This window comes from Pleurodeles waltl, chromosome 8 (genome assembly GCF_031143425.1).
Source record: "Pleurodeles waltl isolate 20211129_DDA chromosome 8, aPleWal1.hap1.20221129, whole genome shotgun sequence".
NCBI lineage: Eukaryota > Metazoa > Chordata > Amphibia > Caudata > Salamandridae > Pleurodeles > Pleurodeles waltl.
The window spans coordinates 260,138,961-260,153,161 of NC_090447.1; the positions used below are offsets into that span (position 1 = coordinate 260,138,961).

Below are 14,201 nucleotides of genomic sequence, written 5' to 3' on the forward strand. Positions count from 1 at the left end.
CAGTCTACCACCGTTTGTCAATGTGTGCAGCTTTGGAGCAGCAGATTTGCATCATGTAGTGCCAGGTGACCCATTAGAATGCATGCTGTTAGAAATGGGGTTTTTGGTTGGCAGTCAGGTTACCCTCTGTCCAAGCAAGAACCCTCACTCTAGTCGGGGTAAGTCACACACAATCCAAATTATCCTGTGCCCACCCTCTGGTAGCTTGGCACGAGCAGTCAGGCTTAACTTAGAAGGCAATGTGTAAAGTATTTGTGCAATAAATCATACAATAATACAATACAGCACCACAAAAATACACCACACAGTGTTTAGAAAAATATATAATATTTATCTGGATATTTGTAGATCAACACAATAAAAGATGCAATAAGAATTTGTAGAGATATCACTGAAAGGTGATATAAAGTGTCTTAAGTCTTTAAAAAGCAAACAAAGTCTCTTTCAAGCACAAAGTACCTGGTTTGGAGTGGAAAATCTCCGCAGAGGGCCGCAGAGGAGGAGATGCGTGGAAAAGTGGTGTGTGCGTTGGTTTCGCCCCTTCACACACAGACTTGCGTCGTTATTTTTCAGGCGGGGAGACGTGCGTCGTTCTACGGGAAGAAAAATGGTGTGTGTGTCGGTTTCACCCCTTCACACACGGACTTGCGTCGTTATTTTTCACTCGGGGAAGATGTGCGTCGTTTTCGGGCACGCGGGCCGACTCCTTCTGTGGGTCGTGGGATTACCAGATGTCCCAGGGTCTGTGCGTGGAATCCTAGGCTTGTTATCCGGCTGCGCGCCGTTCCGGTGGGCTGTGCGTGGAATTTTCTTCCTCACGGCAGGTGTTGCGTCGATTTCCTCTCGGGAAGCCGGGCGGCGTTGTCCTGGCGGGCCGTGTGTTGAAGTTCCAGTTGTATCGTAGGCGTCGCGTCGAGCGGCGTCTTTCCGGATCGGCGTCCGGTGAATTTCTCACTGCGGAACAAGCTGTGCGTCAAATTTTTCGCCGCACACGTGTCCAGTTGAAAGAAAGAAGTCTTTTTGATCCTGAGACTTCGGGAAACAGGAGGCAAGCTCTATCCAAGCCCTTGGAGAGCACTTTTACAGCCAGACAAGAGTTCAGCAAGGCAGCAGGCCAACAGCAAGGCAGCAGTCCTTTGTAGAAAGCAGTCACTTGAGTCCTTTGAGCAGCCAGGCAGTTCTTCTTGGCAGGATGCAGGTTCTGTTTCAGGTTTCTTCTCCAGCAAGTGTATGAGGTGGTAGGGCAGAGGCCCTGTTTTATACCCAAATGTGCCTTTGAAGTGGGGGAGACTTCAAAGAGTGGCTTAGAAGTGCACCAGGTCCCCTTTCAGTTCAATCCTGTCTGCCAGGGTCCCAGTAGGGGGTGTGGCAGTCCGTTGTGTCAGAGCCGTCTCTCCACCCGCCCAGCCCAGGAAGACCCATTCAAAATGTAGATGTATGCAAGTGAGGCTGAGTACCCTGTGTTTGGGGTGTGTCTGAGTGAATGCACAAGGAGCTGTCAACTAAACCTAGCCAGACGTGGATTGTAAGGCACAGAAAGATTTAAGTGCAGAGAAATGCTCACTTTCTAAAAGTGGCATTTCTAAAATAGTAATATTAAATCCAACTTCACAGAGTCCAAAAAGTGGAGGGAGGCACGCAAAAGGTTAGGGGTGACCACCCTAAGGCATGTCAGGTCTAACACATGCAATGCGGCTCTCTTCTCAGAGCACCACTGCTGAGTGCACAACCTTCTTTCCAAACTGTTGCCCTTGGTAAGATCCCACGTATGTGCACATGAAATTGTGGTGCTTCAGCACTTTTCCATGCTATACTGCCTGTTTAAATCTGGCGCAAGCAGTTTTGGAAACTAGTGATAATGAAATTCATCTTGTTGCATGTTTAAGCAATTATTAGAGGCACTTTAACAGAGCTTCTTTGATAAGAAAAAAGTCAAGGCGACTATAACAAATGTTGCTAATATTTAACTGAAAAATACAGTATAAATTCTTGTAAGGGTATAAATTAAAAAAATCCGTCCCATCATGAAAATTTAGAAAAAATATTCAGATTCTTCCAGTTAACACAACTACTAATCTACCTTCATATAAGAATAGGACCACTTATTTGAAATAGTACTTAAAATAATATTTTATCTTACAAGTAAGATTTATTTAATTTTAGATATAACCTTTTACCAGAAAACATTTACTAATGGACAATAAAATAACATATGAGATAAGGACTACTTTTTATTAGAACATGACCAACGATTGGCATTACTTAAAATGTTCATTTTTAAATATCAACTCAAGTGTTAAGTGCAATATATCATACATGAAGTGCAAACTCAAAGGCTTGTTAGAAAGATAGTATTGGTGGGCAAGAGCTCAGAACTCAGTTGAAGCATTCCACTGCTTACCTTTAATTGTAAAGAAGGTAATTTCATGTTAGTACGAAAACAAAATACTACTCTCTCCAAAGATGAGTCAGTGACAGGACTTTCATATCAGCTATCAGTTCTAGTGAAGTGCTTTTACCCTCTATGGTTCCCTCTCCCCCCACATGTAAGTTCAGTACGTCTGTGGAAACTTAGACAAAGATATGGTTTAGGCATTAATTAGGCACAGGTACAGATCAATTACCTCCATTGATAGTTAGTAGGTCAGGTCAACAGCCTCTGGGCCCACAAAGTTCATACTGACAAAGGTTGGTGTTATAGCATCAGGATCCAACTTTACAAGAATCAGGAACGGTCTCTCGGTCCGTGCAAGCTCAGCACCATGTTATCTGCTCAACGACATTGTGGATCAGTGATGCTAACTGGTGTGGTCAACTACTTTGGACCCTTGAATCTAAGTTCTGATGAATGGGGACCATGGATGACAGTCTCACACCTCACTGGCCACCAGTGTCGAACAGCGTGTCAGGCATGATTATCAGCAGTGCAACCTCAAGGCCAATGTAGGTGGATGCTCACCTTTGTCAGATGGGGCATAGGGGCTGATCAAGGCATGAGCTCGTCTTCAATTGTTGGGGCCTTTGGGCTCATGTGGGCAGGAGCTCATCTTCAGAAAGCGAGTGCAGCGCAAAAACTACTAACTGATAAATGAGTGCTTTTGATTCACATTGACATCTCAGTGTCCATAAGAAGACAACATCTTTACATTTACTTGACAGATGCTCTGTCACCCCTTGTGGTTTCTAGTCTTTGAACAGTGGAATATTCACAGTACAGCAGTGTAACCATGGTTCTAACTGCATTACTTCTGTAATTTCAGAAAATTCCACATTGGGGGAAGCTTTCTCATCCCAGAAATCAATGCTCAGCTGTGCTCTCCTGACACAAATAAGCTGCTTTCAGGTAGTTGTTGAGTCTGTCCACCTAAGGAGAACTGTGGTGCTGAAAGTGACATGTTGGGACTGCTAACAATCCCACCTAGTCTCCATCATAATAAAGACTAACAAACATCTAGAACCCCAAGAACAATAAAACCTAGCTGCCACCTAACACATGATCAGTTAGGTGCAGATTATAAGACTGAAAGAAATGTATATGGAAACTGAGATCCTGTATATCTTCACTTTCCTGCACAGACTCTACTACGAGTGGAGAACACCTTGACATCTCATGGACAACACTAAACATACTGCACATACACCATAAAGTAACATTCTACCAATTATACATCATTACAGAAAGCTCGTTGGGGGCTCCATTAGACGTATGAACTGCTATACAAATACTACAATACAGTGCTATATAATGGAGCAATTATGCCCTACTCTGTTAAAGTCAAAGGCCTTGCTATCGAGGAGGCATTGGTATGTCCATTGAATTCTCCCAACTTAATGAGATCACTTAAAGGTAAGGTGCATTTCTGAGGACTAAATTAGGGGTAGGGAATATAATGACTGCATAGCATAAGGAGACAATCTTCAAGCAATAAATGTGGGTGAAATCCTTAAATGGGAGACAGTAGATGGCTCCATATGCTGCCGAAACATGGTCCATCTTCATCAGCCATGGAGTGATGTGCCTTCTGCATCATGTCCCAAATGAAGACAATAGTGTATGAAAAGAATAAGGGCCTGATTTAGAGTTTGGCGGATGGGTTACTCTGTCACAAATGTGGTGGATATCCAGTCCACCATGTAACAATCTCCATAGGCTACAAAGGGATCGTAACACCGCAGATGGGATATCCATCACATTTGTGACTGAGTAACCCCTTCTGCCAAACTCTAAATCAGGCTCTAAGTTTGTTATTTAGTTAGAATGAAATAGTGCCATGAGGCACCAATGGTAAAAAAATAGGTATTCACCAAAGATTTACCCCTTGAGTATTCCACATAAATATAATTTCAAATGTATCAGAATATTGTGGACTAATAATGAATAATATATGTATATATATATTCACTGCTCCCTTTTCCATCTGGATGATGAGAAGCACACTCCCAAGTGGCTGTGTTTACTGTTTATTTCCAAAAAGTGATTACGCCAACAACTATATAAGGGCACGAGTGATAGTTATTTGAAATACCTATAACTGGTGAATTTCTACGATTTTGTACAAGTAAATTCAGTACCTAACTATAACGTCCCTGTAACGCTTGTTTTTTAAGTGTGTATGTATATATATAAATATATATATATATATATATATATATATTTATTTATATATATTTATATTTACATATATTTATATATATGAAATATGTATATATTTGCACTGAAAACCCAAAGGATACAGGTATGTTGTAGTTAGAACATAGAATTAATAAACCTTTGAAATTCACTAAAAAACCAAATGTTACATGGACGTTATAGTTAGGTTCAGATTTTATACACCCAAAACCATAGAAATTCAGTAGTTATAGGTATACTTATCACAAGAAACTATATACTCTTACCCTAAGTTATCTATAGCTTGTGAACCCACCATGCACATGTTTCTCATCAATAACTTTGCTGCCAAGGTTGCAGTGATATTATCAGTGATGTCATAGAAGATGTGACGACTGATGTAGTATGTGGGATGACTTGCAGTGCTTGGCAAAGATGCAAGTTAGTATATGCCCCCTAGGTGGGCCAGGACCTGGGGGGTGGATTGATATATAATGGTGAAGGGGGCACACGTGGCCCCCCTACCAAGGCCGATTTCAGACTCGGGCCTGCCAGCCGAATACAGGAAGGAGGGGGGGCACATGGCTACAGTCCCCTGACCAATTTAAGTCCCAGGGACCCCATCCTCTGTGGCCTAGTCTTGATATAAAGTGGGAGGGGTGCATATAAAAACATGTGCAGAAAACCACTGCAAATTTGTGGGAGACGTAAAAAAAAAACAAAAAAACGATCTTTACCCCTGGTGGGGTCCTTGTGGGACCCACCACCAGGCCTAGTGGTTCAAGTTATTTCTTCCCTGCCCCGTTGTCCTTTTTTAATGCTTTTTCTTGGGACTCAGATGAGTCCAGGTCCCAAGATGGCTGTCACCACTTTCTGGTTAAAGTGGTAGCAGCCAATCTGATCTCACCATGAGATCTGTCTGATCCGCTTTCCTATATATGCATACATCTTTTTTTCTTTAATACCTACAATTCTACTGAATGGATTTACACCAAATGACACAACTGATCTTACTGGGCCAAGATCTAGCTTTCTGCCAAATTTGGTGTAATTCGATTCAGTGGTTCAGACTGTAGTAATCTCTAAAATCCCTATGGGAAATTGCATGGAGAAAACATGATTTGGTGGGACCCCCTCCCCTATTCCTAGGCCCCCACTTGATGCATCAAACCGAAACTTTCAAAACAACTGCTGAAGTGAGTGGCAAACTAATTTTGAAAATGTTGTTAAAATCCGTCAAAATGCGCCAAAGTATTGGCAAAAAAAATGCTTTTCTTATAGAAACTTGGTCCTAACTATGATTATCTACTGAAGACCGCCAGTAGGCTTTTTTTATATATATATATAACGCGTTGTGGGGTCTGTTTTCATGCTGCTTTAAAGCAATAAAAGATAATCACAAGATGAGACCTCCGGGAGTGCAGCGTTCTTTGTTGTTTTCGAATATATATATATATATATATATATATATATATATATATATAAAGAATATTAAGACTATAGTTACCAATATGCACTTACCTTCTTGAGACTTTGGTCCTTGATATTTTGCCCATAATATTCTGGTTGAACAATACTTTTGAAATAAAATTTTGACATACAACGATATCATTTCCAGGCATACCATCAGATCCACCCACACTCCAATTGTGTTTTTTGGGGAAAGTTTTAATGTGTGCCATGGCTTTAAATCCTGACCTCCACCTTTTGCTAAGTTGTGTGTTCTTGGTCTTATCATTTATTTGTACTTGTTTCTCTGCTCCCATTTTGTCTACGCTAGGAGTACTTAGAATCAATCTAAAGGTTTCTAATAAATAAATGATGAACACTGGACCCTAATATGCATGGAATATTACTCTGGGGAGCAAACAGTACTCTATTCCAGCCTCAGTTCTCTTCCTTCATCCAACTGTTTGACCTTGGTCAAATTGCACTCTGGGTCCTTGAAGAACAATCACTGCTGATTACTATTAGCATTGCTGCTTGCACCGAAGCCAATAGTGATGCATATTTACATCCTTAGTGGGTACTCCCAAGAATTACTCTCTAACCAGAAAGTAAAATAACTGTCTGAAAGTGGACTCTAGCGCCCCTTGAGTTTCTGCATCGTAAGTGTGCAGAAGGTGCATTTCTGGTCAAGTGATCTCTGGTAGACTGTTGTAAAACAGTCGTAATAATGTGGTTTTCAGAGCAATAATGTTCATTCATCACATAGAGCTAATGCACACTAAACAAATGCCTGACATGGCATCGTTAACACTAAACAAAAAAACTTTTAATAAATAAATATAATCCATGACTATTGTGTTCCTTTACCCTAAACGTGGGATGTTCTTAAAGTCTGACAATTTGTATTTGTACTTTACAGTCTGAACTGTATAAAAGCTACAAATTGGTCCCATGCACTAATATACAAGTACTTTCTTGAAAAACATGCAAATTCAGGATTACTAACTCCCAGAGCTGACAAAAGTACCAATATTTTGCTCAATTACAGACACTCTTATCATTGATCAAAAAGGAGACAATCATGTTTGTGCTATTCGCTATACAGCTGTGAAACATTTCCAATGTACTGTCTGATGGGGCCAGAAATTATATTTTTGACAAGATGGCACATCTCAAAGGCCAGTAGTCTGTTGCATACAAGACTATTACATACAAGACTATGACTCATAATGTGTCTGACCTGTCACTGATGTAGCCGAGCCATAATTACTGGTCTTATGAAAGCTACTACCCTATCACAAGGCATGATGGTACCCCCCAGCATAAAGCATGGGCTAAGGCATTTCTCTGTGCTTTCTTCCCCTCACTGAAAAACCATCTTCCCTGCAGGCTTCTGAATTCTCTGGCCCTGTTCTGAACCACATGTTTACATAGTCTGATTACACTCGGCGAACAGTGGTCGGCTAGTAGTGCCCATAGTGATGGAGAGGTGGGCGAGCCACTGTCAGCAGTAGTCTTTGATGTAAAATCGGTGAGAGAAAGAGATACTCATTTTAGGGCTGAACTGCACAATGTGGATCCAGGGCTCAATCCCAGCTTCCCTGTTTCACCAAATAGTGTGATTTTAATGCAAATACTTTATTTCACCCAACCTCCTTTTTCTTCATTTTCACATATAAATGCACCTTCAAATATGAGTTCAGGAGGTACGCTGTACAAAATAATCCCTGTGTGTTTATTTAATAGACTATAGTTTTGTGCCATGTAAAATACGAATCTAGGGTACATACTGGGTGCACACGACTACTGACTTGCCTCTTGATTTGTTGACAGAGAACAAGACCTGAATGTGTCTAAGTTCATTTACAAAAAAAAATACCCCTTTTGATAAAGGTTCCTAAGTGTAGTGAAGTAATCTGATATGCTAAGGTGAAACTTCAAGGAATACACTTTTCTGAATTTTGAAAAGGCGTTATAATGTTTCTATATGATGACTGTTGCATGATCCACATTTTAATCTAACACTTTGAAGGCTTGCGACCTCCACAGGCTCTTTAACTGAGGTTATTGGTTGGCTTGTGCACCTCTAATTGTGAAGCTGGGCTCTTGTGCATTCCCTCAAGACAGCCACACATAAGGAGAGCTTAGGTGTGACTGATGGACTATCAACATCATTATGGGTCATCCTGGGCAGAATGGGAGAGAGGAGCTGACATTTGCACCTGAAAGGGCTGTTCCTGTCTCCACACAAAGAGCTACATACCTTCCTGTAGTGTGTCTGGAGCCATGGCAGGAAGTGCAGGGACTCTGCATTTCAAATGCCTCTCTTTGAAGTCTCCCCCACTTCAAAGGCACCACTGGGTATAAGAACTGGACTTCTGACCCCACCAAATCACTACTCTTCTGGACCGGAGGACATTTTGACAGGAAGAAGGACTGCTTTGCTGCTGACGGGACTGTCATTCTTCTGGATTCTGCTGGACTTTGCTGGACTCCTACTCTGCTGTGCCTCCCCTGCTGCTTGTTGCCCTCCTTGCCTAGGAATGAGAAGTATTGGACCTACATCTCTACATCCCCAGAACCAAAGTGATTCCAAGGGCTTGCTGGCTTACCTCCTATTCTGAAGTCTCAGGGACATCAAAGACTTCACTCCATCCTGCAACAGCACCTGCACTTTGCTTGCTGCAAGTCTTGTCCTGCCAAGTGATGTCAATCTAGTCCTGGGCTCTTGGAAGTGGATATAAGGTGCTGCAACTGTAAAATCCATGCATCTCCATCATTGCACCGGTCGGAACCGCTGCATCTGCTACGATGCCGATGCATCGCCGCTGCTGGAGACATTTATCACCAGCCTTGCAGCTTGATGATGGTGCATCGCTTACACCTAAGAGGTTTGGCAACAATGCATCCCCGATTGCGTGGTTCAGAACTAACGCATCACCCACATTGCCAGAATTGATGAGGACGTGTCGACTCAGCTGTTCCTCGCATTGCTCCTCACATCCTCCCTTGACGCAAGCCCAACCCCAAACCAAAGAAATGATTTCAGTGGGCCAAAATTTCTCCATCGTGGTCGGCCTGAACCTTCAGATTTAACACAGTCTAGCTTGACAAGATGGCCCCAGGTGGCGCTTTATGTTTCTAAGCACTACAGTTTCATTTTTTCTTTAAAAATTCATATCTTAACTTCTACGTATTGGATTTTTTTTGTTTTTTGTTTTGTTCATTAAATTAAGATCTATTTTTCTAACCTGGTGTGGTGTTTTCACCTTTGTACTGTTTTAAGTGTTGTATAAATACTTTTATACATTGCTTCCTAAGTTAAGCCTGCCTGCTCCGTGCTGAGCTACCAGAGGGTGAGCACAGATTAATTTATGCTGTGTATCTGACTTACCCCGTCTAGGATTGTGGTGCCTGCTTGCACAGGGTGCATACCTCTGACAACCAGAAACCCAATTTCTAACAGGCACTATCTACTTGAAACTTTGAAACTACATATCTGTAGTTCTACTAAACTGGCTTTTTGTAGTTTTGGCTTCATTTTATTTGTTAAAATTTACTCTGATTTTCTAAACCGGCTTGGATTTTTTCTTGTGTGGGGTTTACATTTTATTATTGATTGTGTGTAGCATAAATAATTTACAAAGTACCTCTTAGTTAAGCTTGACTGATTTTGTTCCAAGATACCAGAATGTAAAGCACAGGATGATTTAGTCACTTTTGTGGTTCACCCGAACAAGGCTTCTGGTTGTTGCTTGAGAAGGGTTTCACCCCCTCAAACTATAACCCAATATCTTACAACAGGTCACTAGGAGTCCCCGATGTGAAACTCTGAACACTGGTAATCTGATAGTGACGTATGTGGCAAGGCTTTACTGATAAAACATACATCTTACATTCAAATCAGGCTTAACTGTGTGTTAATCATGAGATGTATTAACTCTTTACATTGTCTATGCAAAGCTTACGGCCTAGAGTACTTGATTTGGTGATGATAGTTAACAGAGTGCACAAGATAGCCATATTATTTTAGCAGCAGTTTGACACTAGCCACTAATAAAAAATAACAGAACGCTGCTGAGTTGAATTTTCCGTTCTGCTGCTCAGAGTACTGCATATAGTGATTGGCATTGAGAGGCCATCTGGCCTTACACAGAACAAATCTTGAAGGGAGTAGGAAGCAGGATCTGATACATTTGCGTGCCTTTCATACACGCTCCTGACTGAGACATTGTTCTATACAGTGCTAATATGAAGGACTGCACAGCAACTCACACTCCTCGTTCCGTGGATAAGCAAACTCCTGTTAACACTCACAACGTCAGATCTTTGATTTTATTTACATGTATTTCATTGGGTTTAGCACCCTCGAAGCAAGTAGAAAACAGTGTGAGAAAGAAAAGAGATTACCTGTATAGTAAACAAAGCTGTAGATAAACTTGCTTCTCTACAAGGCAAAACATGTTCACTGCTGAAAAAGAGGCAATGTATAATGATATATAATAAAATGCACCGTTATACTTATTTGTGCATTTGATCACCTAGTGAACAATCAGCATCCTTAATTATTATGCAGCAGGGGAACTCTTGTAGATTTCCATGACTCTTGTGAGTAAATAAAATCTGGAAATCTACTTCAAACTTACCAGCTGTAGATTTCTTGCTTTTTGAAAAAGATGGATGCGTCTTGGAACCGTAGTGCCAAATCCTTGGTTTTCCAGAAACTCCAATGCACAGTTCTTTATCTGTCACAATTTTGTTAGAAGTACCTGTATAAAAATGATAAGTGGCTGTAGGTTACTGGTTCTGGAGCCAGTCGCAGCTCGTGCTATTTAGAAGGGGCGGGGAGGCGCGCGGGGAGAAAGATTAAATTAAATAAAAAACAATTAAAAAAAAACACCTCTGCTCTTGTGCCTTTCCTCTGCCTCCTCCTGTCTCGCTGCAGGCAGGCACAGGCTCCCAGCCTGCCCTGCGGCAAATCCAGATGCTGCTTAGAGCAGCGTCAGGACTTTCTAGGAGCGCTTGTGAAGACTCTCTCCAGCCCTGCAACTGTGCTGGGCTGGAGAGAGCCCTGTGCGCATGTTCGTTTGGCTGGCCTTAGACGGCTGGCCAAACACACATGTGCACTGAGGGGGAGTGCTGTGCCCCTCTTTGCTCGTCACCCCCGTGGCCCCACCCCTTTTTCCCAAAAAATTATCATAAACACAGTTTATGATTTTTTGGGGGGGGAAAAGGTTTGCAGCTGCCGCTGCTGGTGTGGGGGGGGGGGGGGGAACACTCCTCCACCCTTATGGGGTGAAGCACTACTTGACTTTCTACCTTGCTAAACTACACCCTTTCAGCATAACAATTAAGAAAGCAAAATTATTCTTTCACTTAAGCCTTTCACTTTGCTCCAACACACCTTACAAACCACACCTACAAGTGCACAGTCAAACAATACTGTCTCCTATTACTAAAGCAACACATAGAGTCTGATTTAGAGTTTGGCAAACGGGTTACTCCGCCACAAATGTGACGGCTATCCCGTCCGCCGTATTATGATCTCCATAGGCTATATGGGATCGTAATACGGTGGGCGGGATATCCGTCACGCTTGTGATGTAGTAACCCCCTCCAAATCAGCCCCATAATACGGTAGACGAGGAACACAGACATTCATAGGGTTACAGCATAGCAGCACTCAAAAAGAGTAATTAGTTTTGCCGGACAATTACCCCCCGAAAAATATTCAAATAAATACAGGAATCATTTTTATTCTCCTACCATATCTGTAAGTCTAACAGGAAAGTTTGAAAAAGTACAACAAGATTATTAGTTAATGTAGGCTCAATTTCGTCAAAACCATTTTCTCCATCTTTTTCGATTTTTTTATGACGCCTGCTGGAGCCCTTGTTTTTCACTGCTTACTTATTCTTATCTAGTTGTTGCCTTCAGCGTTTGCATTAATAGTTTCATTTTGGCAGAACAACAAAACACAGTTTTCCAACCACACGGGTTGTTAGTCACACCATGTGCGTTTTCCTCTGTTGATTTTTGATCCTTGGCACAGATAATGTTATATAGGCACAGGTCACTCAGGAGATGTCAAGGAGGATTGAAGAATAGGCCCTACACTTCCTAATTTTCACTGGTATGTAAAGTCTGCCAAAGTGCTCAATATTAACTCATTTTGTTTTGTCCTTTCTCGTGATGCCACCTGCCTCAGCGGCCACAGAGTAATTCCATGTGACCTAGTCAGGGTCACATATCTGATGTAATTTTCTGCAAGATCATCATCATTCTAATTCTGTGTTTGGTAATCCGAAATATCCTGCTCCTTTTTAATAACAGAACGATGCAAGCTTGCAATTTTTTTGGGCTATTTTGAAGCAAGCGACAGAAGAGCAATGTCAGTTCTCAGAAACGAAAGCAGAGAATAATATACCCGAGGCTGACAACATCTAATGTATTGGAACAGTTTAATTAATATATATATAGTTTGCTAACATTTTTAGGTCGAGATTGACAGCTGAACTTCGTGCTCGATATACTTTTACCAATTTTTTAACTATATATAGAGTGGACTTTGTCTCCACCCAGAGACAATCCCATTGGCTATTTGGTTAATCGTTTCAGAGATTATTTTACATTCGAAAAATACGATTTCTCACATTCAGGTGTATACTTCCTCAGTTCAGTCTATGCAGAGAACAATTCTTTTTGCTATATTTTCCCTAGGACTGGCAAAGATGATTTCAATTTGATAAACAGCATTTGTGCACGCAGCTCATGCAAACAGGATTTGTGAATATCTGTGTTTACGTTTGTTTGCATAAACAGCCAGACCTCCTGCTGATGCCAATGTTTCTTTTTCTGTAGAGTGTCTTTGTAACATCTGTGCTCTCAACATTTCCATAGGAGCATCACACCACAAAACTACCCTTACTGGACAGCCAGTTTATTGACCATAACCATTACCACCAAACTACTTTTTATCATATTTCTTGTGTACTATGTTTCTGTCTTTATCGTTCTCAAAATCCTTTGTCTCTCCACTTCACATTAGGATTATTTTGGATTCTTCCTTGTACCGATGATTTTTGTCGAGTTGATCTAAGAACCGTTTCTTTTGCTGTACCACCTCAAGAGGTAAGTGTAGAACATGATTTCATCCTGTGCTAAATATATAGTTTTTGTATAGAGCATTATGAGTCATCGTCTGCAGCCCCTAATAAAGCCCTTTTCTGATAAAACACAAAAAGCTTGCTCAAAACTGTTATAATTTTTTGCTTCATTTCCAGCAGCAACAATGGCCTCACGCAAGGGGCATTTATTTAGGAATTGTGTAGCTACTTTCCATGTTTTGTAATCTGATCTTGTAGTACTTTTCAAAATAGAGGGTTACAAATATGTATAAATACAGCTGTTTGCAAATGAGGGGCATCTTCACTGTGATCTCAATTTAAAAATGGCTACATTTGGAAGTAAGCTATGCCAGTTCTAGACTGGACAATGTGAGCTTTTCAGTATCACCCCTTCGACAACAATGTTTCTACTGGTACATTAAATACCAGTTGCATTAGTGGTATCATTGTCAATGCTCCTTATCGCTTAAATATCACTCTGCAATTCTACCACGTTTTATGGGTGGTTAGGTGGTTATTGTCAGTCGCCTGAACTTTCCACCTCTATCAATTCTACCTTTCTAGTTAATGTCATCTGCTATCCTGCAAACACAGAAAATGCTGCAAATTGCATCATGGTTGCAAGGAGATGTGCCCTGGTCGACCATAAGTGGTCTCTGAATGACCAGGTATGGCATGTCTTTTTTTTGTTGCAACTACAAAGGGAGAGTCTCCAACTACTATTCTGGCATGAAATTGACAACAAGCTGCACAGTGCAGCAATATAGCAAACAAATTAAGGTTCACTAATGAAGCCTTATCATCTACCGGCTGATCTTCAATGGTCCACCTCAAGGTAGTGCCTCCCTGGGTATCATTGAGGATGAAAAGATAAATGATCAGGCGGCTTTTTAAAACAAATATCTATCCTTAATTAAGGATATGAGTCATTGTCACGTATTATATCATTGTTTAACATACTGCAACTTACGGATGGATTGACATTTTTTAATATATTGTAGGTCTGACCTGTTATA

At 41.2% G+C, this 14,201-nt stretch overlaps 1 protein-coding gene across 1 annotated transcript in view; it reads left to right on the top strand.

Annotated features, from left to right (window-relative positions):
* The window catches only part of LOC138249904 (stomatin-like), a 184,873-nt gene that overhangs the window by 29,644 nt on the left and 141,028 nt on the right, over window positions 1-14,201 (top strand). Inside the window, exon 4 of the mRNA XM_069204122.1 lies at window positions 13,107-13,189. Coding sequence (XP_069060223.1) covers window positions 13,107-13,189 — 83 coding nt within the window. The remainder of the gene's footprint in view (window positions 1-13,106; window positions 13,190-14,201) is intronic.